Source organism: Thalassophryne amazonica, chromosome 23, assembly GCF_902500255.1.
Source record: "Thalassophryne amazonica chromosome 23, fThaAma1.1, whole genome shotgun sequence".
Classification (NCBI taxonomy): domain Eukaryota; kingdom Metazoa; phylum Chordata; class Actinopteri; order Batrachoidiformes; family Batrachoididae; genus Thalassophryne; species Thalassophryne amazonica.
Genome location: NC_047125.1, coordinates 26,398,388 through 26,423,387, shown reverse-complemented (window position 1 = coordinate 26,423,387; position 25,000 = coordinate 26,398,388). Strand labels below are relative to the sequence as shown.

The 25,000-nt window shown below is 42.0% G+C and overlaps 1 protein-coding gene across 1 annotated transcript; it reads right to left on the bottom strand.

Moving 5' to 3' along the window:
• Positions 1-1,332: 1,332 nt before the first annotated feature.
• Positions 1,333-22,013, bottom strand: LOC117504805 (serine/threonine-protein phosphatase PP1-beta catalytic subunit). The gene is made up of 8 exons (XM_034164313.1): positions 21,878-22,013; positions 5,405-5,536; positions 4,402-4,632; positions 4,211-4,315; positions 3,141-3,212; positions 2,439-2,590; positions 2,229-2,363; positions 1,333-1,802 (listed from the first exon to the last, which is right to left on the bottom strand). The coding sequence occupies exons 1-8, from the start codon at positions 21,927-21,929 to the stop codon at positions 1,698-1,700; spliced, it is 984 nt and encodes a 327-aa protein (XP_034020204.1). The 5' UTR covers positions 21,930-22,013; the 3' UTR covers positions 1,333-1,697.
• Between the last annotated feature and the right edge of the window lie 2,987 nt (positions 22,014-25,000).

Below are 25,000 nucleotides of genomic sequence, written 5' to 3'. Positions count from 1 at the left end.
TCAACCAGTCCTTTTGATTGAAACCATCAATGGCAAAAATGGAATTAAGTGAGATTAAAGGCAATGTTCAGTGCTCAACTGTCCTGTTTACATTTCTGATTGAGTTCAGGGTTGACTCATGGACTTAAATTTTAATCATGATTGTGTTTTAATTTATTTAGTGCTGTGTTCAGCGGGCTGACTTTAATCCATCTTTTTTTATATTTACATATGTATTATGGTTCAAACCCAAGCCTGGTTTTTTATAATTACAAATGTCATGAAGTAGAAATATTTCTTTAATCACATGAGTGGATTAAAGATTTGGATCTTTGAACTGCTGGTCTACAGCATTTTAAATACCTTTAGTTGTATGAACACAAATATAGGAAACAGACTTTTACCTCTTAATAGGTCCAGGTTAGCCATCTTTGAACTTGTACAAGGTCTGTGTCCCAAGAATGTTCCCTGTGAATTTGAAGACCCTGGCACTAAGAGGACTGGAGTTACTGAGCCCAGATGGTCGGACGGATGCAAAGTCTTAACAATACGTGATGGCCAGCTTTTGGCCTCGGGTAAAAATAATAAAAAGTTACTTCAAATCGTATATGAAACATTGCCTTCATACAAATATTTTGTTTTTAAAACAAAATCCTATGTTAAAAAATCTGCTAAAAATATGAAATTCACCCTTCAGTTTTCTCCTTTTTACAAACTGGTTTAAATATAGGCTGAGTGCTTGTAATGTGATGTACAAATCTGACTGACATGACAGACAATCTTAGCTACTAAGCATTTCTACTATGAAGATGTAAATAAAAGAATACATCATTACAGAAGTGTTTTGTCCCCCCCCCGAATACACAGCTTTGTATGTGTTTGAATAAGTAACATTTGTTACTATGTCAGACTTTTGGTTGACATTTATGCATAAACTCCAGGGATTTTTTTTGGGGGGGTGTAAGCATGCTTAAATTAGCTCTACTGTAGAGACACTGTAACAGTCATAAAAATAGCATTTGCCTCCCCACCTACAGTGGTTTACCTACAATTTAGTCCCCTTACAGGAAAAGGAACTTTCCATATAGTTGTGTTAGTGGGCGTTTCCCTTAGCTGTAGCAGATTTGGCTCAACAGAAAAGTCGCATCCCAAAAAAACCTTTTTAAAAAATTCACCCCTCCCATAACCGGAGTTGTGCTACAGTGAATTTTGTGTCCTCTAGATGGAGGCATTCATAGCAAATGGTTTGGAGCTTTGTTTTGATAGTTTCCATGGTGCCTGATGGTTATTATAGCGGTGACCAGTTGTTGAAACGATACTTTGGAGTGGCATGAAAAACGGCGCACATGCATGTGGATTTCTTCCCTGTATTTATTGAAAAACCCAGCAGTTAATACCTGTTTGTCTGTACAGGTGAAGTAAACCCCCCCAAAAAAACAAAAAAAAAACAGTCCACCTGTTATTGGAAGATGGGGAGAAAAACAAACTGCAAACACTCATCTTATTTTCACTTTTTTTTGTAACACTTATTCTCAAACATGTCAACGTTACAACAGATGCAGAAAAAAACAAAAAAAAAAAAGCACAGAGACAAGAGTGACCGGAAACGAAGTAAAGGCAGGTTTGTGTGTGTGTGTAAATATATTAGAGTTCTACGTTGTTTTAATGTGTTTGTGAAAAGCCGATAACCAAATGTTCAGAATCCTGATTTGAGTTGTTCATCGTTTCTTTGGAGTTTGTGCTGTGCGGGGCGGAGTTACGGGCCGGCCGGAGTTCAAACCTCCATACTGGTACTTTGCTTTCTTCTCAGATGGCTTCAGGATCTGCGCACACAGAACATCGTTCAGGTCAGCGTTAGCATGAGTTGCCACTGCTAATGCCGCATTCACATGTTGGATGTATGAGAAACCAGACATTTGCGTGTTTTCGGTAAGTGGACGACAAGAAATCAGGTATACCAGCAAAATCAACAATTTAAGCTATACATCCATAAAAAGCTGATCCGCCAGTGCTAACGTTTACGAGCAAGATCTGAAAAGGTAGTATGGTGGTTTTTCAATGCTCATTGTGAAAGCAGCATAATTGGTCAACACTCTGTCTGCCCTCACACCTCATGGCTGTGACTGTTCTCATTAATGCAGCCCGTTAGCGCTAAGCTCCACATCGTGGACTCTGGAGGTTTCTGCAATCTGGTTTTATGGAATCAGACTTCGTGGCGATTTTAGTGTCGCTACATGACAACCTTGTACCTGGAAGGAGCACATTAGAGTTTCATCCACGCTCATCATGCCGCCAGCGTTGTCAAATTCGCCGCAGTAGTTGGGGGCCGAGAACAGTGTCACCAGCTGCCGCTTGGCAAAGAACTCATAACCATCTTCTACCACCTGGGGGCAGCAGAGATACATAGTGAAGGGGGGGGAGCTCTCATCTAGTTTAGCTACTATTGGATGTTTTGTTACCTGGTGGGCTCGACAGATCAGGTCCAGGTCGTGGCGGTTCAGGAACTTGCTGACCACATCGGCACCGAAGGTGAAGGAGACGCCGCGGTCATTTTCGCCCCAGCCTTGAACATCTTTATCTGGGTCTGACCACAGCAGGTCACACAGGAGGCCTGACGAGCACAAAAGTAATCCTTCACCATCTCTGTTAACGTGTTCGTCTATCAGAGAGGAGTCGTCACATCGCTTTCCTCACTTAGTTGTTTTATGACGCGCCAAGGCCGCGGTGCAGAAAATACAGACCATAAGAGGATGTGAGAGTCTGGAGCTGCCAGGATGTGAACGCCGGCCGCCTTATAAGGTCGTGTTTAAAGTAAGATGTGCAATTAAAAAAAAAAAAAGTTCTGATCCCACATGGACAGTGAGTGAACCCTTTAGACCCCACAACCTGCTTGTAGGTTTCAAAGGCATTTTTGTATTCAAATCTCTAACAGTCCTTGAACGAACCACGTGCACACAACAGCATTAAACCACTTCATTTAAAACGTCTCCAAACAGTTTGTTCTGTCCAAATCCTGTAAAATAAATTTTTCCCTCCCACCCCCAGCAGGATTTGCTCTGGGGGAGTATTTCTGTTTGTTGTTGGCCAGATGGGGAGTAGCTGGGAACGACCTTTTGTTTTTGGGGTAGCCGACCTTGGATGGAAAAGTAACAGACACGTACCTGTGTCAGGCACATCTGTGGGTCTCATGATGCGTCTGATCTGTTCCATGGACTGCAGGTCTGGAGAGAGACCTGTGGGGAAACACACAAAAAAAAAAAAAACCTGTTTGGACCCACTGACGCCAAGATTCCACTATGGCAGCAAAACAAGTTTTACAACTGACTTCTGAGAGAAGACGATACAAACGACACAGCTCACGGTCCAAAACACAAACACTGAGATCGCCTGCATGTTCAACGTCAGGTCACCATATCAACAAAGTACCGCTGATGACAAGACCATCGGAGCAGCCCTGCTAGCTGTCCATTGTAAATAACCCCTAGAGGGCTGTGAGCAGTAGTCCCAACATTCTGGGTAGATGCATAAAAAAAAATTTAAATCTCCAACTTTATCTCCTTGTAAGTAGCACGGTGAGTCTCCAAGACTTTGAACAAATGCAGTCGGAGATGGAAAAAGTACCATTTTCAGAATGGCTTAGCATTACAGCACCACTAAACATTCAAGGCTCAAAGTGCAGCCCATGTGATTGGTTCCTGTTTAAAGAACAGATGTACTGAAGATTCATGGTGGGCAGTCCCTCTGCCTGAGAATCTTCAGTACAGGAACCAGCCCCTAGTTCGACAGTGTTATAGCGATGTGCCACTGCTAGTAAAGATAGGTTTCTGTTTCAGATGGAAATAATGTCAATTTGCCATTTTAGGGACTTTTATTGTGAAAATCACAGCATCATTATGGAGCACTAATATTAGCAATGTTTATAGGTCTTAGTTGAGATCATTTAAAGGTTAGGTGGGCATGGTGGCACCGAGATGCCACCATGCCCACTGGGTCCTAGATGACAGTCACCCTGTCAAACAACCGATCCAACCGTAGGATTGGATCAGTTGGATCTCTCTGCAAGTTTGACACTTTACCCCAATAATCACATCGACTGATGAAGGTTTGAGTTAGAGCTGAAGTCCAGCAAGGATAAGGTTATGTTGGTACTCAGTTACCAGTCTACCTTGAAGCTAAACCATAGCAGGTATTTGTACTGTGGTAAGAACTCTCGAGACGTTAACGTCGATACCTCCATGACAGCAAAAGATCTTCTCGTCCACGATGGCAGCGATGGGCAGGCAGTTGAAGCAGTCAGTGAAGGTTTTCCACAACTTTATGTTGAATCTGCGTTTACCTGCAACCCGAGATTCAAAGGTTCAAATAATAACTGGACTTAACTGTCACGAAACTACGCAACAGATTGGTGCGCGCAACACTCACACTCGTCGTAGAAGCCGTAGATCCGGTTGATGGAAGCGCACTCGTGGTTTCCCCTGAGTAGGAAGAAGTTCTCTGGGTATTTGATCTTGTATGCCAGCAGAAGGCAGATAGTTTCCAGGGACTGCTTCCCTCTGTCCACGTAGTCACCCAGAAACAAATAGTTGGCCTCCGGCGGGAAACCACCGTACTCGAAGAGCCTCAGTAGGTCTGTGTACTGTCCGTGGATATCGCCTACAAAGAGACAGGAAGTACTGGATGAAAGAAGAAAATGTAAAACGTTGAGGGAAATCTTCAACTTAAACAGCAGGATTTATATACAGGGTTTTCCCTACAATTATACAGGCCCAGCACACCGCCAGGCCAATGTTTTAGTCTGCTGGGCCAGAGGTTATTACGACATACACTTTCTGAATAGTTACAGCCAACTCAGTTACTGCAGTCATAAAATTAAAATTGTAATACTACTGATTATCACTTTTTTCTGGATATGCTTCAAAATAAAAGCAACATCATGTAGTTTAACTCTGACAGTCTTTGTCAGGAAAGCAGTTTAAAAAAACCTTTCCAGGGCAGATTCCACTGCATGTGTGACAAAGCACAATAAAAGGGAACACCTGGACTGGATAACTGACAAGATCTTTGCTACGGGGTAAATGTTGACCCGTTAAGGCTAACAAGTAAACCAGAGGGAAAACAAACATTTTACGACACCGACAATGTTCACTGATGGCAATCTTAATGTTGCGTAACACTTACGCAGGGACCAAGACTTGAAAGTGGTTTTGGGTTGCCTAAAATATACTCAACAAATTTGGCAAATTAAGCCAGATTTTTTTTTTTTTTTTCCTCAGTACCCTTATGGTGACCCAAATCACTTTCAGACAAACTACTGCCCAACTATGTAGACAAGATAGACAGATCAAGACACCATCAGAGCATTTTAAAAACGGAGCTGGAGGTGAGACTGAGGTTTCCTTCGTATGGGGCGGATGATGTCACGTACCACAGATTTTGAGTGGAGCCTCCAGCTCCAGCAGGATTGGCTGACTGAGGAAGATCTCCCGAGATTTAATGCACAGGCCACGAACCTCAGCCTCTGTCATCTGGACAATCTTTCCCGGACGACATCCTCGCACTGGAAAGAGGAACATCATAAAACAATTATTCTTTCCATGAAACCAGACTTTCCCCAAAATACAACTCTTGATTATCATCGTGCCACAGTAAACATTACGTTGGTATTCAAAAGTCTACTAACTAAACAGGCGAATGAGATGGAAAAAGCCAGTAGGGCGTTTCTTCATTTTCTGGTAGTTTGTGGAGGGATGCAAAAATAGAGACAGGGAGCAACTGAGGTCATGTGTCAACTTCATGCATTAGTGTCATAACAGTGCAAGTACAGATGGTAAAGAAATCAGGCAACAAAATGGAGATGCTGCTGATCTGTGCAGTTCTATCATTTCAAACTGTTGGATTTGGAGATACATTGGCTTAAAAACAAATAGTTGAGTCCGATGAAAGGCAGCAATGTTGCCTTCAGTGGAACATTTCATGAACGACAACAACAATCCAAAGGTAGTGGTGGGTGATTAATTGGAAAATACATTAAAACATGTCCCTCTTTAAAAAAAAAAAGTCTCCTCAAATTAAATAAATCACTTTTTATTTAACATTACAGGCGTAGAAAAAGTGTGAACCCCCACAACATTCCTATTTAACTCCAGGCAGGTGAACCCTTCTTGATATCTCCGATTAACTTTCTGTGTTTGGTATGACTTTTTTGTAGGACATTTGCGCTATCTTTACTGGTCACAAAATGTAGCATGGAAACATCCGCCCCGTGCTGCAATTTAATTTGTCCAATTAGTTATGGTCCCAGAAAGTTAAGGCAGTATAATTCCTAAAGGACTAAAGGGTGATATTTTAGTTAAAACACAGATTATCATTAATGAAGGGTAGAGAATTGTCCAGAGGGCTCCCTGGTCCATTTTTAAGAACAGCATTGTGAGTGTATATAGGTGCAACATGAGCCTGCTATTTCTGCACGGAAACTTTGCAGAGCATGATAACTCGCTGTCGCGCAGGCACAGCCTGAGGGGTGAGGAATCAAGCTTTAGAACCCATGAAGGTCGGCTTTCATGTAGCAAAAATAAATAAAATAACCCACAAACAAGATGCGGGTTAAAAGGATTTCCATCATTTACACTCACAGCGAGGGGTCGCCGGTGCCTTTGAGCTGTTGTAAACAACATATTCCACATATCGGACAAATCCACAAATGTTTGTCTCAGTGCGCCTTCAGGAGGGGACTTCACACCCCTCCCTTAAAGGCCTGTAATGACACGTTTGCAAGTGGGTGCCAGCTCAGCTGACGGCGAGGGAAGCCTGATATAGGACGGAGACGCGCGCGCACACACGTCAGCAGACGCAACCAGCCTCACTATTCTCAGCTCTTTGGGAGGATCCCCTTTCTTCATATGGACAGGCTAAAAGGCACTCGCGCGTGCACACACATACACGCAGAGTGACCTTGACTTCAGATCGTACCACCGCAAGGTGGCGGGGAGGTATCTTAGCATCCTTTCCTGTCAGCGCTGCTGCACTGCAGCTTACATGCTCAAGACAGTGAGTGAAAAATGGGATGTAGTTCTACACCCCATCACCATGGCAACCTAGCGAGACCAATTTGCAGGCTGCAAGGTGTTGCCACTGCCGTCGCCGTGTCTCCGGGGCCAAGAAGCTGATTTGCAGATAAAGTGGCGTCTCCATGCTAACACAAACTTGAAAAGCGAAAGGAACAAAAACACACAAACTACTCAACAGGCATCACGACAGCGGCTGGTTATTATTACCCTACTTATAATAAATGCTTTGTGAATAGGAAAACCGCTGCCATCCACAATAATATAAATGCCAACGGCGCGGGTTCAGAACACCAAGCACTGGAAAACTGACCCCACCAGGTAGATCTGTCAGGAACTGGGATCAGTGTCAGCACTTTGAATTTTGGAGAGTCTGTCTACAACTTGAAATCACCTTGCAATTGGCAAGGCACCAAGGCCACCGCCGTTTGTCACCTATTTATGAAGTTATATTCAAAAACAGGTAACTACACGCTAATGGAGCAGATTGTACGGAATGCTATATTCCATTTATGCCAACACCCCTAAATCCTCACATACTGGAGCTTGACAGATTGATTTAATGTGGTGAGATCACGAAAATGAAGTCTTTGAAAAGCTACACCGTAACTGTGACAGTCGCTTTAATGTTTGCCTCAAAGATTCATGAATCAATAACAACTGAGGCTGCCAACTTGAAGTGGAGACTGAACGTTTTACAGTGCATTTAAGGTGAACGTGCTGGCAGGATGAGTGGTCAAAGTAGTTTTACAGTAAATAAGCAAAGCCAAGTACACCTCCAGGACAAGGTAATTACCCAAGACTTGGGAAAAAAAAATTATACAATAAGACAGGAAAATAGGAAGAAAAAAAAAGTATAAACACATGTAAGTAAAAATAAACAAATTGATGTTCCAAAAACTATTTTCCAGCTGGTCCTTCAAGAATCTTGACCTACCCCCGACCAACCCTTGACCAAACCAACCCTTGAATACCTACGGTCATACACAAGGACACCCATATATATTCGAAAGAATGCCAGACTTACTACCTGCATTCCACATAATTTAAGCCCTTCGCTGCCTGGGACTCCACAATCAAACTGAATATTTGAGAAGATCTTGCATTCTGTCTTAAACAACTTAATGGACTACCATGAACACAATGAAAAACTTGAGACAGCTGGGTAAGCTCGGAGACAACCCCCACACAGTGGCAACTGGCCTTGCGGGCAGAGCGGGTCAACTCGTGTAAGCTCACTCGAGCTTCAAATGTTGACTTTTTCCTGCCTCTTAATGTTTTCAAAGGTTGGCTCTAGCATGGGGAAGAAACCATCACATTCTAGGGAAGACCACAATCCAAATAGCAGAGGCTGTTTTAGACGTCTGGATAAGGCTCATGTACACATAGATTTTCTCAAAATGATGTCATACCTGCCTTTGAATAACTTTTTTTTTTTTGGCTGGCTTTTATTGAAAATATACAGTGGCCTCCAAAAGTATTGGAACACTTGGTATTTCACACATTTTAAATTTGTTTGTGCCATTTCAAATACAAATTATCTTCCTTAAACTCAAACTGTAGTCCAAAACATATTCAGTGACTTGGACATGTTCATGTATCCATCCCCTGACTTGTCTGAAGAAAACTGGCAACAAAACTGATTTACAGTTATTATACCAAAGTGTTTCATTACTTATGCAACCCATCATCTTGGCTTTTATATTTTTAATTAATTTATGTCAAGTTGTAGAGATTTGCTTTCAGTTGGAGTTTAAGGAAGATCATTTTAGAATTTTTTTTTTATTATTTTTTTGTATTTGAAATGGTATAAATGAATTAAAATGGGGATGTTGTGGGGGTTCACAAATTAAATGAAATGACAAGCGTTCCAATACTTTTGGAGGGCACTGTATACACACATTTAAAACAAGATACAGATTAAGATACAGCATGATATTAGAAGAAATTTTTACACAGTGACTCTTGAAAATCCAATAACATGTGCTGAAAAGTTCTGCCCACATCTTGTTCGATGTCAATGGCCAAACTTAACAGGGCTGAGCTCACACTGGCTGGTTTTCCTATAAAACATTAAACATTTAAAAAGTTGGAAATTTGTTGAAGGAATGGGGTTGGACACTGTCGACGCAACTGGAAAAACAACACTAAAACATCACAGCAGACATAAAATGTCGAGAGAGGAAATGAAGTTCCGGTATATGGAATAATTTTGGTACAAAAATGCTACTTGGTCAAGAGTCTCTGAAACCTTATCTGTGTGATATCTTGCCAAAGGTTTTGTGTAACAAGAAGAAACTTGCACGATGTCACCTGACATGGACCACACTCCATTTGGCACATTTGAATTCAGATTTTAGCGACCAGGGGACATAGTGTCATTCACATCTTGTATGCAAGAACTTGACAAGGTCTTGGAGGGTTGTGATGATACTGGTTACTATCCTTTGGGCTTGTAGTGGAGAAGATAACTAACAATTGTTCATTTCTGGAAACAAGCACCAAATTTGGCACACATACTCCTTAGTCTTTTGTAAAAACTGAGTATCCCCTTGAATTTTCAATAGACAGCCACGTAGGGGTCAATTGAATAAGTGCACAGGGGTCACAATTGAAAGCTATACCACATTATGTGTCTGATCACAAAGATTCCAGAAAGGTATAGTTTGGACTATGATTGAATGTTCTGGAGTTAAAACAGCAAGAATGGTGACAAAGGTCAATTTCAGTTTGTACAGGGGCCAGAAGTTAAAGTTGCTCCAATTTTGGTACAAAATGGTGCAAATTATTGGTTGAGCTAATAGGATTAATAAATGGAATAGTTTCGACTGTGTTGAACATTTGGTCTCCAAGGCAAGGGTCAAACAATGTCGACATCATTGGATTCTATGACACGTGACATACGTTACCCTGTAACATGATAACTAAGCATGACATGGTGCAAACTATTCCTTTTTAAAACCCGATTAACTCAACTGATAATTTGCATCATGTTTTACAATATTTGGAGCAACTTTACTTGTGACCCCTGTACAACTAAAGCTGACATTTGTTCACAGTCTTGCTGTTTTACCTCATAACTCCAGAACATTCAGTCAAAGATAGCTCCAAACTATATCTTTTTGGACTATTATGTTCAGACAAATAATGTGTGTCTAGCGTCAATATGATTGGAACATTTTAAATTTTGACCCCCGTGTAATTCTCAATTGTGACCCTACCTGGCCTCCGACTGAAAATTCAAGTGGATACTCAGTTTTTTTTTTTTTTGCAAAAGATTAATGTTTAAGGAGTATTTATGCCAACTTTGGTGCTCGTTTCACCATTTTGATAGGATTCCTATGTAAATATTCTGTTATCTGCTGCACTATAGGTGAGGCAGGTTAGAGTACAGTAGGTACAACTTGTTTAATGTTCAAGTTCTCCATTCTTTCTGCTTCCTAGAATGCAAACTGAATGAATGGTCACAAAAAGAAAGAAAAAAAATCCATTCATTTAAAGAGAGGAGCGTTCAGTCCGAGCAAGAAGGAGCGAGTGTGTGAAACAGAAAGTGAGGAGAATCCCACAGAGAGGGCTCCTGAAGGCATGACTATATATGGATGCTACTACATGAAGGAAGAAACAACTCAGTCAAGACAAAGATGGGAGTATCTGCCACCCGCGGAGGACCAAACAAAACTAGAGATCACCATCGCCAGCTGTGGAAGCTTAATTCCAAATCCAAGAAAGTTAAATATCGGAAACACGCTATACAGAACTGACAGTATGAGTGGTTCTTGGTTCGATGTTTGAACCACTGGTTTTCCAAATGTTATGAAGCACTGATTCGAGTTAGTGATTACTGCTTTGCAATACACATAAAAAGTTCTGGCATCATCCCGAACCACCGATTCTATCCGTTCTTTTTTAATCCGGTTTTACTTCCCCATTCTGTCACACATTTTGGCGCCATGATTCTCCCCACAACTGCTATCTTAGTACATTAGCTGACACTCACATGGTCACTGCAGTGCACATCATGACTCACCTTTGTGCGTGATTATGAGTCACTAACTGGGACTCTTGTCTTGTTGTGGGAAAGACGTACAAAACAAAACAAAAAAGAAGTCTCTTGCAACCGTTTGGTCTACTGCAAACAGAAAGTCGGCCATTTGAATTTTCGTGTCCTAGGGAATTTTGTCCAATGCACTTCAAATTTCTTTCACATCATCCAGACACTATACTGATGAAAAGTTATCAAAAGCTTTTTTTCTATGTCGTAGGGTGTGGTCACTATGGCGCTGCCATTTTGACCCTTCGCCATGGAACGTCAAGTCATGATAACTCCTTCATGCTTTCTCTGATTGATTTGAAACTTGACATGTGTGATGACAGTCAGCCCCTGAACACACCTGCTCCCTCTGTTTATGTTCTGAGCACCCCCCAGTGGATGAACCATCTATATTTATTCATATTTATTTACTTTAAGACTCCACAATGTTGTTGACACAGAAAACCTGTAAAGCCCACTTTAGTACACAGAAAATTCACAGGATGGTATTGATAAAGAATTGGATCGATAAGTGGAATCAATAGATAAAACTTTATCGATACCCCATCCCTACTGTATCAAAAGGTAGCAGACAAACTGCAAGTGCCACAGCTCTTGGTAATTTTCCATAATGCACCCACTGACGATCCAATAGGTGGCAGACGCCCATACGGGATATTACACAAGCAAACAAAGTTGCCTTTATGATTGATCTGGTGTGTGAAATTTCACAACAAGGTAATCACTTTATCCTCATTACATGCACTTTATAGTTTGGCGAGTTCCAAGGTGAGCGCATTTCTAGTTTTCTTTTTTGTCTAAACACGCTAGCAAGACTACAACTCTCTCCCTCACCCACTCATCTACATTTTTTGCACTGCTAGCCAAATAATATTGCGGCATTTTGATCTTTGAATGCTAAGCCCAGCGTCGCAGGCGAAACAGCCCCCCTGACTCTTAAGGAGGGATGACTGTGCAAATCTCGACTCCCGTTACCAAGAACGGGTTCTTCTGTATTCCACGTCTATTCTGTATTCTTCCCAGCAGCTGCTCTCGCGCCTCCATTCCTCTCGCTCTCCATCCAGCAGACTCCCACGCAGGGGCGATGGAAAACAGTGACCCGTCAGTGGCTAAGAAACAAAACTGCTTCACCATGTGGGGGGGCTGCAGCGTTTCTTAACACCGAAATCCCAATTGTGACAGTTTCAATGCAGACGCATGTTTTGTTTTCTTTTTCTCTTCCCCATTACAGGGTGTTTTGTTCACCATTAAGTGGCGCGGGTGAATGGCTGCCTTTGTGGGCACCAAAGAAAAGATGACATTGAGAGGAGAGACTGGGAAATGAATAGGGGGCGTGGGGAGGCCGTGACGGATGATGGTGCAAACCCCGGCAACACTCTGTAAGATTTCTCAGACAAATAAAACATTATTTAGAAAAGGCTGAAAAAGTCTGAGAAGCGCTAATAGAGAAAAATTAAAGCAGTTTATTGGAAAGCCTGAGCGCGCACTGTGCAACTTTTGGTACCAGGAGGTTAATGCTCCTCTCGGCACAGAGTCCGCCATTGTTTAAGTCATATCAGAGAAGGACCCTGAACACAACGCGAAAGTCAAACGTGTGTGACAGCACTGCAGTTTTTCCTAACGCCATTAAAGAAAAGTTTTTTCTCATCAAACCACGACTACGCTGGGCTACGACTTCCCCAGCATCTCTGCTCTTTAGACAAAGACAGAGGACCGCGCGGGGGGGGGGGGGGGTGGGTGTAATATGTCACTCTCCAGCTCCCCACTTCCAGTTATGGTGTTTACTGCACCACCTGTGCTGGCAGCGTGCACAGAGGGTCTGTTGTTGCTAAAGCCAGCGTGGGCTTAGCAGAGGCATGCTGGGAAAGCTGCTGAATCACACAGTTGAAGACTAACAAGGGGGAGGAGCCAAGCAGGGGAAGATCGAGCACACAAAAATGTAATGGCGGTCTACGTGAACTGCGCCTGCAGAGGTTTCAAACCTTTTTAAAGCCACAGGGAGTTGCCGGGTCTCTGGAAAAAGAAAAAGAAAAATCACCTTCAACCACTGCAGGTTCCTGCATCTGAATTTAAACATGTATGATCTCATCTCAGACAGAAATTTATTTGGTAATAACCCAAACAATTTGAATAATAAAAGTCCCTGAAGCAGCTTCCTGGTTTAGGGAATTATTTCATCTGTGGATGATTGAAGTTTCCCAGAATTTTCTGAATTCCTCTGATGTGCCGCTTTTTAGCCTTTTCTGAACACAGATGGGCCGTATTCAAGAACGCTCCAGCAACGGTTAGCGGGACCACATATGCTAATACTAACTACAGGTAGCATTTTCTTTAACAAAAACTGATTTTATGAGTGAAAAACTTTCATGCAGTCAAGTTCATCAACCACAGATGACATCAAATGTTAGCATGAGCTGCAGTTAGCGTTTTGTTTATACATCGGAGAAGCTTGTGCTTAGTCCTGTTGCAGTCGATGCGCTGGTAGGCATCGATCAGCAGCACAAACTGTGAAATGATGGTTGGAACATGGTCAAAAATTTTGGCGAGCTTGACCTGACTCCTGGTTTCCTCGGCCGCCAAGCAGGAAAACAATTACCCAGAAATATAAAGACTTGAGGACAAAGTTTGCCCAGAGTTGCACAGAGTTGTGCCATGCTTGCACCGCGCCATTCTGAGCCAAGTGTGGGAGTCCAATGAGCTGTGGAAGGGGAGGGGAGCTGCACAGGGAAACCAGCAGTCAGCCCATCATGGCACCAGACAGTGTCCAAGTCAGCCAGGTACAGCTTAAGGACTTTACTTGTGGTTGCAGTGATACGACCTGACAGCTATTTCTGTCCGTGCACATACAATGTTTCATATGTTCATAATGCTCGTATTTTAATGAAAACATTGCCCTGAGAACACAGAGTTCATGTTACTGTTGGCTCCTCAATATAATTCTCTATTCTTTTGATCTTCTGTCCTCCTCAGTCGCTAACTCAACCAAACATCATTCAATGGATTTCGCCACTTGGCTGTTTGTCTCTGCAAAATCCACAACTGCACTGTGGACCGTATAATTATTATAGTTTTACAGGTTCTTGTGCAAACTGTTTATTCTACATGCCATTAAAAACTCTACAGTAAAGTGATTTTGATAATGTATCACTAACTCGGCCTGAGATCCGGTTATCCCACCCACCCCCAACAGAATGGTTTATTTCAAGCACCACTGCATTCCATACGCATTTCAAACCTGTCGCAAGATGGCTTTGTGTTTTCACATTGTTTGACTTTAATGGGACTGACCAGCAGCAGGCCAACAAGATGATCCATGGAGAGAAAAAACAAAACAACAACAAAAAAACACTTGAGATAGACTGATATATCGGCCGGCCGATAATCTGCATTGGCCGATATTCCCTCTGGGTGCTCTGTAGGGATAGGCCAATAAACAGCTGGGCCGTCAATTGGCAAGGGGTGATTATCGGCTGGCCAATATATCAGCCTGACCCATACACAGCCAGTTATCGGCCTATCTCTAGAAAAAAATGCAAAGACCAAACAACAACAAAAACAAAGGGTCAACACACAGCATTCATCCATCAAGTCCTGCCGTCACACCGTAACAATGTTTTTACAGTGACCGACCAGCCCAGGTTTAAATCCCTGAAAAACTAGCAGTAAATAAGGGATGCGGATAGTCGTCACTTGCCAACCTGAATATGTATACCCAAGCAAAAGTTATACTTTACTCCGCTATTCCAATTCACTAGCCATCAGAATAGTTGGTGTTAAGGTCAGTGTCGTTACCACTTAACTACAGAATTGAATTATTAATAGCACTTTTACTTGTTTTGCTGGTCCTGCAAAACACACACGCACACAAGATGCTACTGTATACTGGTCTGAATGAAGTATTGTCTGATCCACACGGCGCAGAACAAGGTGGCAGTAATGCACCATGAAGCTGCATGCAAACCAATAGATGTGAATGAGGAGGACATGCTGGGTCTTAGAGAATGAGAGAAATTAATAAATCATGCTCTCATACTGAAAGACCGCACTCAAAGCAGGGGGAATAACCATACTATTCCGCACTAATTCTTTGCACTTTGTGGGACAGTCAGAAGGAAGAGGACACCTAAGTTCAGCTACAATTTGCCAGAAGGTACATCTGAGACGCAATCCTAGATTTAATGTTTTGGTGAAAGTAAACCCTCCTCTGTACCACTTCATCATGAAGCTGTATAACTGGGGATACAAAATGCAAAATATGCACTTTGCACTATTTCTTCAATCATTGCCACAGAAGCCTGTAACTTCTTCTGGGTTGTCTGGGTGTCTTGGTGGCTTTCCTCACTCTTCTTCTTGCACAGTCACTCAGTCCACACAGATTTAACATAGAGTGCCATACTGTTTGTATTTCTTCATAACTGATGTAAATAAAGCTCAAGACATTCAGTGACATCTTGATTTTTATATTTTTAAATGAATTTATTTCAAGTTGTAGAGATTTACTTTCAGTTTGAGTCTAAGGAAGATCATTTAGAAGTTATATATTGAGAAGCCTGATTTACTTTTTGTATTTGAAACGCCATAAACAAATTAAAATGCATGAAATACCAAGGGGCTGAATACTTTTGCAGGCCACTGTATAGACTAGAAAATGCAGTACTTTTTGATAAAGAAACACTTAAACAGTCAAACTGAGACCGTTTATAGTTTCAAACATAACAGAAAATCACAGCGTCGATGTACAACAATCTTCCAACTGCTATCAAGTGGGTTCTTTGACAGCAACTGTTGTTGCGCTTTTCATCACCGCGGCTGATGTAATGTTTAAAACAGACGTCTCAGCGGGAGCCACATTTAACTGTTTGATTCCATTTCAATCAACAGCCCTCCTGCAGCTCTCTTTCTCTGCCGTCTCACACTTGCAGGCTCCCCTGTTCACCGAGTCTCTCTCCACTTTCTCAGTGCTGTTTGTGTGACACTCAGGAGGATATTTGAATTAACTTGTAGAAACAAATGATGAACCAATTAAAATTTGGTTCAGAACTTGATCATGAGGCAGATCTTGATTTTGATCTTCAAACTTTGACTTCAGTTTCTCTCACTTAGATTTTTAATGGTGGCTACACGATCAAATCAATCAGTATCTAACTTCAGCAATGAGGACCAAACAGCAAGATCAAAGATGAAACATCCGGATCAAAGTTCAGCAATCAGGTTTAAAAGGGCAGCCAGCGATCAGGATGAAAGAAGACATTCGGTCAGAAGTTGCTTTCAATAATTGTGTTGTTCGGGCGACTGCATAATAACAAAGATATGATGAGGTTGATGAATGAATGATCAGGATCAAAGCTCAGTGATCAGAATCAAAGGTGTTCGAGTAGATATCAAAGAAAACAACACTCACAATGAAAAAGAAATGTAAGACAATGTAAACGGAGGACTGTTGGAACATGGTGGCAGAATGTGGTCCCTGGCTGCCCCGGACAGTCCTGCATAAATAAAATTAATTACATTCTACAACGCACTGAGCACTTTACAGAAGTGGAAGCGGTTTTATCAACATATAAAAATATATATGGTGGCAAAACTGACTGCAGAGTACAACTGGTCCAACTGGTCAAAAAATATAAGTCAGACACCAGTCATTTTTTTTGCCCCCCCCGCTGCAAGTGTCCGCTGGGCATGTTAATTTTTCCTGAACATTATTTTATACATCTGTTACACATAATGTTTTGTATTCTCAATACTGGGACACGTTACATGATGTAGTTGTATTACATTACTTTGCTGTCAAATTATTTGTTGTAAACTGCCTGCAGATGTTTGAAAAAACTAAATGCAATAAATGATTAATTGCGTGTGATGTCATCTGTGTTGTCTAAAACAGTAAAAGCGTGTGGCCTATGGGAATAGCCAACATATGAAGTGAGACTTCCCACAGTCTGGCTGCCCAACAGCAACGTGTGACTGTGTGTCATATTTAACGCTCTGACGTACATTAATATATTATGTAAGTACTATTATACTCCAAGACGAGCCCAGAAATGGCGTCAGTGAACTGACAGTGACAGGTTTAGCCACAGTGACCACAAACCTGCACCGTGAAACTGCAAGAGGCAGCAGTGATTGGATGGAAAGCTTGTCAGGAGAGATTAGGTTGGACGTGTTAGCTAGGCAACGCCTGCCAACACATCCCGTCCCTCGATAAACACATCATAGGACACCTCCACACTAAAGCAGGCTCTGGGTTTGACAACGCTAAAAGCCATGCCTAGCTCGCGCACCACAAACAATATTTCTAAATTCAACGGCGGCAAGATGCAAGGTGACACACTTCAACGACAACCACCCAAGCAGAAAGCCGGTCCAGCCTCACCCCCTAGAAGTAGCAATAACGCAACATGGCTGTGCTGTTTGTGCTGTGTTTTGCAGGCGTAAGCGCGGCGCTCAATACTCCCCGATGTTGAATAAAACAGCTACAGGATTGGCTTAGTTGATGCAACACAACGACTCTGCATTTTTAAACGTGCCCAAAACTCCATGATACAGCATGAACGCCCCGATATCTCGTCAGGGAGACATTCTACACACCCATACTAAATACTACAGTCCTGACCAGATTTCCTACCGAAATGACCGAACTTCACATCTGTTCGTCTACCACTTGGTTAAGTATAACAAAACTACAAAAATGGCCAAAACCATAAGAAAGAATCGATCACAAATAGTGTGAAATGTCTGCTGTGCTTTTAGTATTTTCCAGGCAAAACAAACAAAACAATTCAAACAAGGAGGTGCAACTTCTACGTTGCATCAAGATAAATTCGGCCTGAAAAACTGGAAATCCAGGAATATTCAAAAAATGTCTATCACTATATGGCCTTGGGGGTGGGGCATAAAATTGTCATGGTTGAATTCTTTGAATATGATTCATGTTTAACAGTCTGGAAGAACTACACAGTATCAAACAGACAAATTTGGAGATATCAAAAGGGGAGAGGAAGAAGAAGAAATAAAAAAAAACTAATACCCAATCACCTTTTGTTTTGTTTGTTTTTGTAAACTCTACCCCATACATGAGTCACCAAATTGGTGGGTTCATTTCTACCATGGACAGCTGTACCTCTTGACATTTAATAAGAGATCAGCGAGCTCTCCTCTTTATGTGTACGGGTTTGTGACTGGGACCAAGGCTCAAAGTAAGACAGTAGCCTCCTGCTGTAAGCAGTGAGGGAAATCTCTCTTTGGCAACCAGTCTTGTTTATTGCAGAAAGGTACAAACAACTACACAGATCTCCTTACACTGTCTGCCAGAAGAAACCCACCGACAGGCTATTTAGCCTCAGTCTAAATGAAAACCGGCTGTAGATTCCATCTTCGTAAAAGCAAAGTAAAATAAAGACAGATATGAATCTTTAATCGGGCAACAAAAGCTTTTGAGTGGTCACAGTATTGATGGTAAAAACAAAATCAGTATTTATAAGAAGCCAATAGATTTGAAGGGTGGATTATGACGATAGATTAATGGGCTGACGAGGTACGTTCAGCCCAAAGCCACAATTTTCAGGGACAGGGACCTGGGGCTTGTTTAACCTGGTTGCATCACCATGGTAACTGGTGGAAGGGGCGCACAGACCACCGAGCCAACAATGCACTCCTCGAGGAAACCCTGCACCCTGTTAAAAAAAAAAATAAAATAAAATATTGATACAGTTTTTGTTTTAAGGCAATCTCAGACATCGGTCAGTCCTGGCCTTCAGACAACCTTCTCAGTCGAGCCAGTCTTGCTTATGTTTAGCCACAACAATCCACATTTTCACACCAAACAGGCCAATCACATGAAAGCTCACATTAAAGAAAGACGACAAAGTGACTGAGCAGATGTACGGTTGCAAATCAAAGCTGCCAAATGTAAGCTTTTAAAGTAAGATCCGTCCAGTTCCTCCCGTTGAGCTTACCGCCTCTTACAGGGTGGTGTTCTACCACGATTGCCCATGATTTTTTTTTTAAAAAGTGCAAAAATGGGATGAAATGGCTTAATCCGGTTTGCCTCCAAACAAGATGTCTTATAAAAGTGTAGCCCTGGCAACCGAAAAGAAAAAAAAGGAGCTGCGCCCTCGGCCAGAAAGGCACCCAACTGTTCAACTCTGAACAAAAACGGCAACAAACGCCGCTTCAGCTTCAACGTTTTACTCCAATGGAGCACGATCAAGCAAGTTTCAAGCCGTAGTCGCTATGCATACCACGTTTAAAGACATTCAAACATAACTGAAGCCGTTAAAACTACGAATACGTTCTATGGCATGTGACATATGTTACCCTGTACATGGTGCAAACTATTCATTTTTAAAACCCTGTTAACTCAACCAATAATTTGCATCACTTCTGAACAAAATTGGAGCAACTCTAACTTTTGACCCCTGTACAAACTGAAACTGACCTTTGTCACCATTCTTAAGGTTTGTGCTTGTATCACCATGTGAAGTATTGTTTCAGTTATTTGCTGCACTATGTGGCTCAACGTCAGTACAAACCAATCATCCGGCCTGAAGAATAATATCTAAAGGTGTACTTTTGCCAAATTTGGTGCTTGTATCACCATCTGAAGGATTGCCCTGTAAATATTCTTTTATCTGCCGCACTAACACTCAATGCATTCATTAACATAGGCTAATAGACTGTGTGCAGGTTGCTTATGCATGTTGTGTAACGACACAATTTTGTAACAAAGCCCCAGATGTCCACATATTTACAGAGGACAAAGAAACTCCTTCCCCATTCTGCCATTGTCAAAAGAAGGCTAAGAAGAAGGAAAGATCAGCTCAGGGCTGACGAAATCCCTTATTTTTCCCGTGCTAAGAATGTCAACCGCTGTTATTGCTCACAAAACAACAGTGGCGGGAGTAACAATTACAACAAATTCATTCAGAAGCTCCAGTACATCCAAAATAGTGCCGCTAAGATCCTGATGAGAGTGCCTAAATACGATCACATCACCCCCATCCTTAAATCACTCCACTGGCTTCCTGTCACATTCAGGAATAAGTACAGTACAAGGTTTCCCTTCTCGCTTATCACTGCATCCATGGTAATGCTTCCCCCCCAACCTCAAGGAGCTCCTTAACCCCCGAACTGCCACATGCAACCTCCACTCTGGAACTGCTAACATCCTAAAAAACCCCAGGACCAAGCTTTGGACCATAGGAGACCGGGCTTTCTGCTCGGCTGCTCCCAGGCTGTGGAATGCTCTCCCTGAGCATCTGAGAATGCCACAGTCTGAACATTCCTTTAAACAAGGACTGAAAACCTGTTTATTTATTAGAGCCTTCTCTTAGATCTTTTATAAATGATCCTATCATTTTTACCTTGAATAATTGCTTTATTTTTACCACATTTCATGTGGTTGTTATTTTATGGTTTTATGCTTTTAATTCTAGCATTTAATATTTTTAACCTGTAGCACTTTGAGATGCTCGAATGTAAAGCACAATATAAATAAAATGTATTATTATTATTAAATGTACAGTGCTCAAAACCTGGATTTAGCAAGATTATGAGTGTTTAAGTCCTTCCAACAACAGGAAAAAAAATTAACCACAATACATCTCAACATTTAGGAGAACAGCTCACATTCATGCTTGAGTCTCCCATGTGCCTTCTAGCAAACTGTAGTACAGTAGACTTCCATTTTCCAGGAGATCACAGAAGCCTTCAGTGTTAGTATGGGTGCCTCGGTCCCTCACAAGTCACCGTGGACACTCCAGACAGATTTTTCCACAGTCCAAGACATATTCGGTGATTTGTAAATGTTCACGTATCCTTTCCCTGACTTGTCAAAATAAAACACTCCTTAAAAGTGACGATTTATATCAACAATAATCCTGATATTTCATTTGTCTGACTGCTTATGGCTTCTGATGCCTGGCATTCCAAAGTGGTTTATACAATATTTTTGTTAAACCCCTTGAAATAAAGATAAAAGTCTACACTACAATCACATGTCGATTGTTTCATTTCAACTCTTTTGTGTTGGCGTACAGAAGCAAAATTACAAAAATTGTCACTGTCTACCTGAAAGAGCCAAATCCCACCCACAAATCTTGCATCTTTCTTTCAACTGCCTCTCCCTTAACTTTATTTACATCTCATCTTCCTAATTATGATTTCTACTTAAACGAGACAATGTGCTTAAAAAATCGGCTTGCCGTTTACGCGTTTTTTTCTTTAATTTTGATCATTTTGAGACCGATATTCCCCGCCTGCCGCGGTGCTACAGTCACTGTGATGGGGGGGAAAAAATCGGAGATTCTTAGCTAATGTGTCGGTTAAGTGCTGCATGTCTGAATGATGACACAAAACAATGACGTGAACGCGATAACGTCATCGAAACGATTTTGTCTCAACTTTAAAGGAAGATGGGTTTTGTTTGTTTGTTTGTTTGTTGTTGTTTTTAACTCAATGGGATACAAATAGTCCTCCAGGTACAAGTTTGTCACCACGAAACTGCCAAATACGCTACAACATTCAAGTTCGCATTTAGCTACTAAGTCAGATGTCACCAACTGTGACTTAAATGTTCGTTAAATGAGTAAAAACTGCACAATAAGCAGGGGAGGCGGCGGCTGAACCCGTTTTTCGTGTTAAAGACGGACGGGACGAGTCTTAATCCGCTACGCTAACAAGTCAAACAGGCCTTTTCCTGTCAACGCGCGCTGAAAATAGACCTTTAAAAAGATAACGCTAAACACGGAGAAGCGATTGCGAGTTAAAGTCCCTGAGAACTCACCCTCTAACAGCCTGGAAATGAGCGAGTCGACGTCCAGCTCCCCCTCCGCCATTTCCGAACCAGCTCTGAGACCGCCGCAGTCTGGAGGAGGGATGAAGCGCGCGGCTCGAAGCAGTGCCGAACCTTTCGAAGCAGAGGAGCAGAAATATCTGCAGGGTCCCTCTAGTGGCAATAGCAGGGAGTTACGCCAACTGTGGCATCCAGTAGAAACCTGGCAGACTTCCACGAAGGTGCCACACACTGCCACTGAGGTGCCACAAGAGTGTCACTGAGCTGCCAAAGGATGCCACTGCAGTATCACAGGCTGCCACTGAGGTGAGTGCCATTAAGCTGCCAAAGCCTGCTACTACAGTATCACACACTGCCACTGAAGTGATACAAGAGCGCCACTGAGCTGCCAAAGGCTGCTACTGCAGTGTCACAGACTGCCACTGAGGTGAGTGCCACTAAGCTGCCAAAGCCTGCTACTACAGTATCACACACTGCCACTGAAGTGATACAAGAGTGCCACTGAGCTGCCAAAGTGTCACAGACTGCCACTGAAGTGAGTGCCACCGAGCTGCCAAAGCCTGCTACTACAGTATCACACACTGCCACTGAGGTGCCACAAGAGTGCCACTGAGCTGCCAAAGGCTGCCACTGCAGTGTCACAGACTGCCACTGAGGTGAGTGCCACTGAGCTGCCAAAGCCTGCTACTACAGTATCACACACTGCCACTGAGGTGCCACAAGAGTGCCACTGAGCTGCCAAAGGCTGCCACTGCAGTGTCACAGACTGCCACTGAGGTGCGTGCCACTGAGCTGCCGAAGCCTGCTACTACAGTAAATGGACTGCATTTATATAGGGCTTTTCCATCTGCATCAGACGCTCAAAGCGCTTTACAGTTATGCCTCACATTCACCCCAATGTCAGGGTGCTGCCATACAAGGCGCGCACTACACACCGGGAGCAATAGGGGGTTAAAGGCCTTGCCCAAGGGCCCTTAGTGTCACTGAGGTGCCACAAGAGTGCCACTGAGCTGCCAATGATTAACACTACAGTGTCACAGGCTGCCACTGAGCTGCCAAAGCCTGCCACGACAATGTCACAGGCTGCCACTGAGGTGAGGGCCACTGATCTGCCACAGCCTGCTACTACAGTATCACAGACTGCCACTGAGGTGCCACAAGAGTGCCACTGAGCTGCCAAAGCTTGACACTATAGTGTCACAGGCTGCCACTGAGCTGCCAAAGCCTGCCACTACAATGTCACAGGCTGCCGCTGAGGTGAGTACCACTGAGCTGCCAAAGCCTGCCACTGCAGTGTCACAGACTGCCACTAAAGTAAGTGCCACTGAGCTGCCAAAGCCTGCTACTACAGTATCACAGACTGCCACTGAGCTGCAAAAGGCTGTCACTACAGTGTCACGAGGTGCCGCATGAGTGCCACTGAGCTGCCAAAACTGCCACTACAGTGTCACAGGCTGGCGCTGCTGTGCTGCAGGCTGCTGCTTGTGTGCGGTGGTCTGTGACTGCAATGCTGCAGGCTTCTGCTACTTTACCGAAGCTGCCACTGTAGTGCCACAGTCTGCCAATGAGGTGCAACAGGCCATGCCACAAGTTGCCAGTGAGTGAGGTGCCACAAGCTGTCACTGAGGTTCCACATGAGTGCCACTGAGATGTCACAGGCTACCACTAAAGTGCCGCATGCTGCAAGATTTCATTTTTTTTATTTCCTAGTTTGTATTGACCCAGTGGATTTTATGTTTAACATCATTGATTTATTTTACTTTAAATATAAAAGTTCTTGACTTCTTATTTGATAATCATTAGATAAATCTTTTAACTTTTTTTAAAATTATGACGTTTCCATTTTTAATCTAATCAAGATAATTATTTAATCAGATTGATATGATTTAATATCTGAATTAATATGCACTTTTTCTGAAAATTGAGAAATTTTGACTCATCACTCACAATGTTGACTTATAAAACATTTACTTTTTTATTTATTTTCTACATAATTGTTTTTTTATTTTTGTGTTTTCTTTCTTACTTTACCTTTATACCATAATTGCAAGTTTAAAAATCGGAATTTTACGTATCTTAATATTATGCAACTTTTTAATGTTAGAAAGTTGAAATTCTGACTTTTTATGAAAAATTTGATTTAGGCCTGAATATCATCTTCATATTCTGAGATACATTTTTGTGGTTTGTGTTTCAAAATATTTAAGTGATATAAACATTTTTACAGCCATGCACGAGCCGGCAGATAGAGACTTTGTCAAAAACCTTGAGCCAGAAATATCATTGTTTGGGTAAAATCAGTAAAATTTGACATTTGCTGAAAATTTGCAACAAAACAACAAAAAAGTGTTTCAGTGGTTCATGAAGCTTTGCCTCACTGGTTCCCAGTTCGGCGCGCCCCGCCCCGCCCCCGTGCTTTCAAACACAACGCCAAACTCCTCCCACATACCCGAGGCCTGACCACTCCCACACAGCCAAGATACCTTTAGGTGACCTCGGAAATTTTATTGTCTCATAAATAAATAAAGCACACTTAATGGATGCATTAATGTGTGCAAACTAAGTAATGTTCAATTCGTAACAGAAAACATTTTTATGAGATGATCAAACATTTGAAATAAAGTAACATTTAAATATTAAAATGATAGTTGTAAGTGACATGTTTTGCAGAATTGTTATTATTATTATTATTATTATTATTATTATTATTAGTGACTGTTTATGGTTAAATGTAATTGGTGTTTCTGCTTAACCATTCCACCAGTGTTACAAAAATATAGACATGTCGAAATCTCAAGTGCATTTAAAGCAGAGCTCCTCAATTTGGGTCCCGTGGGCCAAATGTGGCCCTCACTCTGTTTGTTTCAGCACGCCATGTAATTTATAGTCTCCCTGCAAATTAATAAATAACTAATATGCAGATTGAGTTTTGAGATTTGATTTTTTTTATTTTAAATTTAGAATGTTTTTCAATATAGCACAATAAATTGTAATTTATTTCTATATATGTATTTCACACAAACAGCATTTATTTTTGGCTTGTGGGTCTCCTTCCAGATTCATTTATGGCCCCTTAAAGAAAAGAAGTTAGACACCAAAACAAGTTTCTTTCGA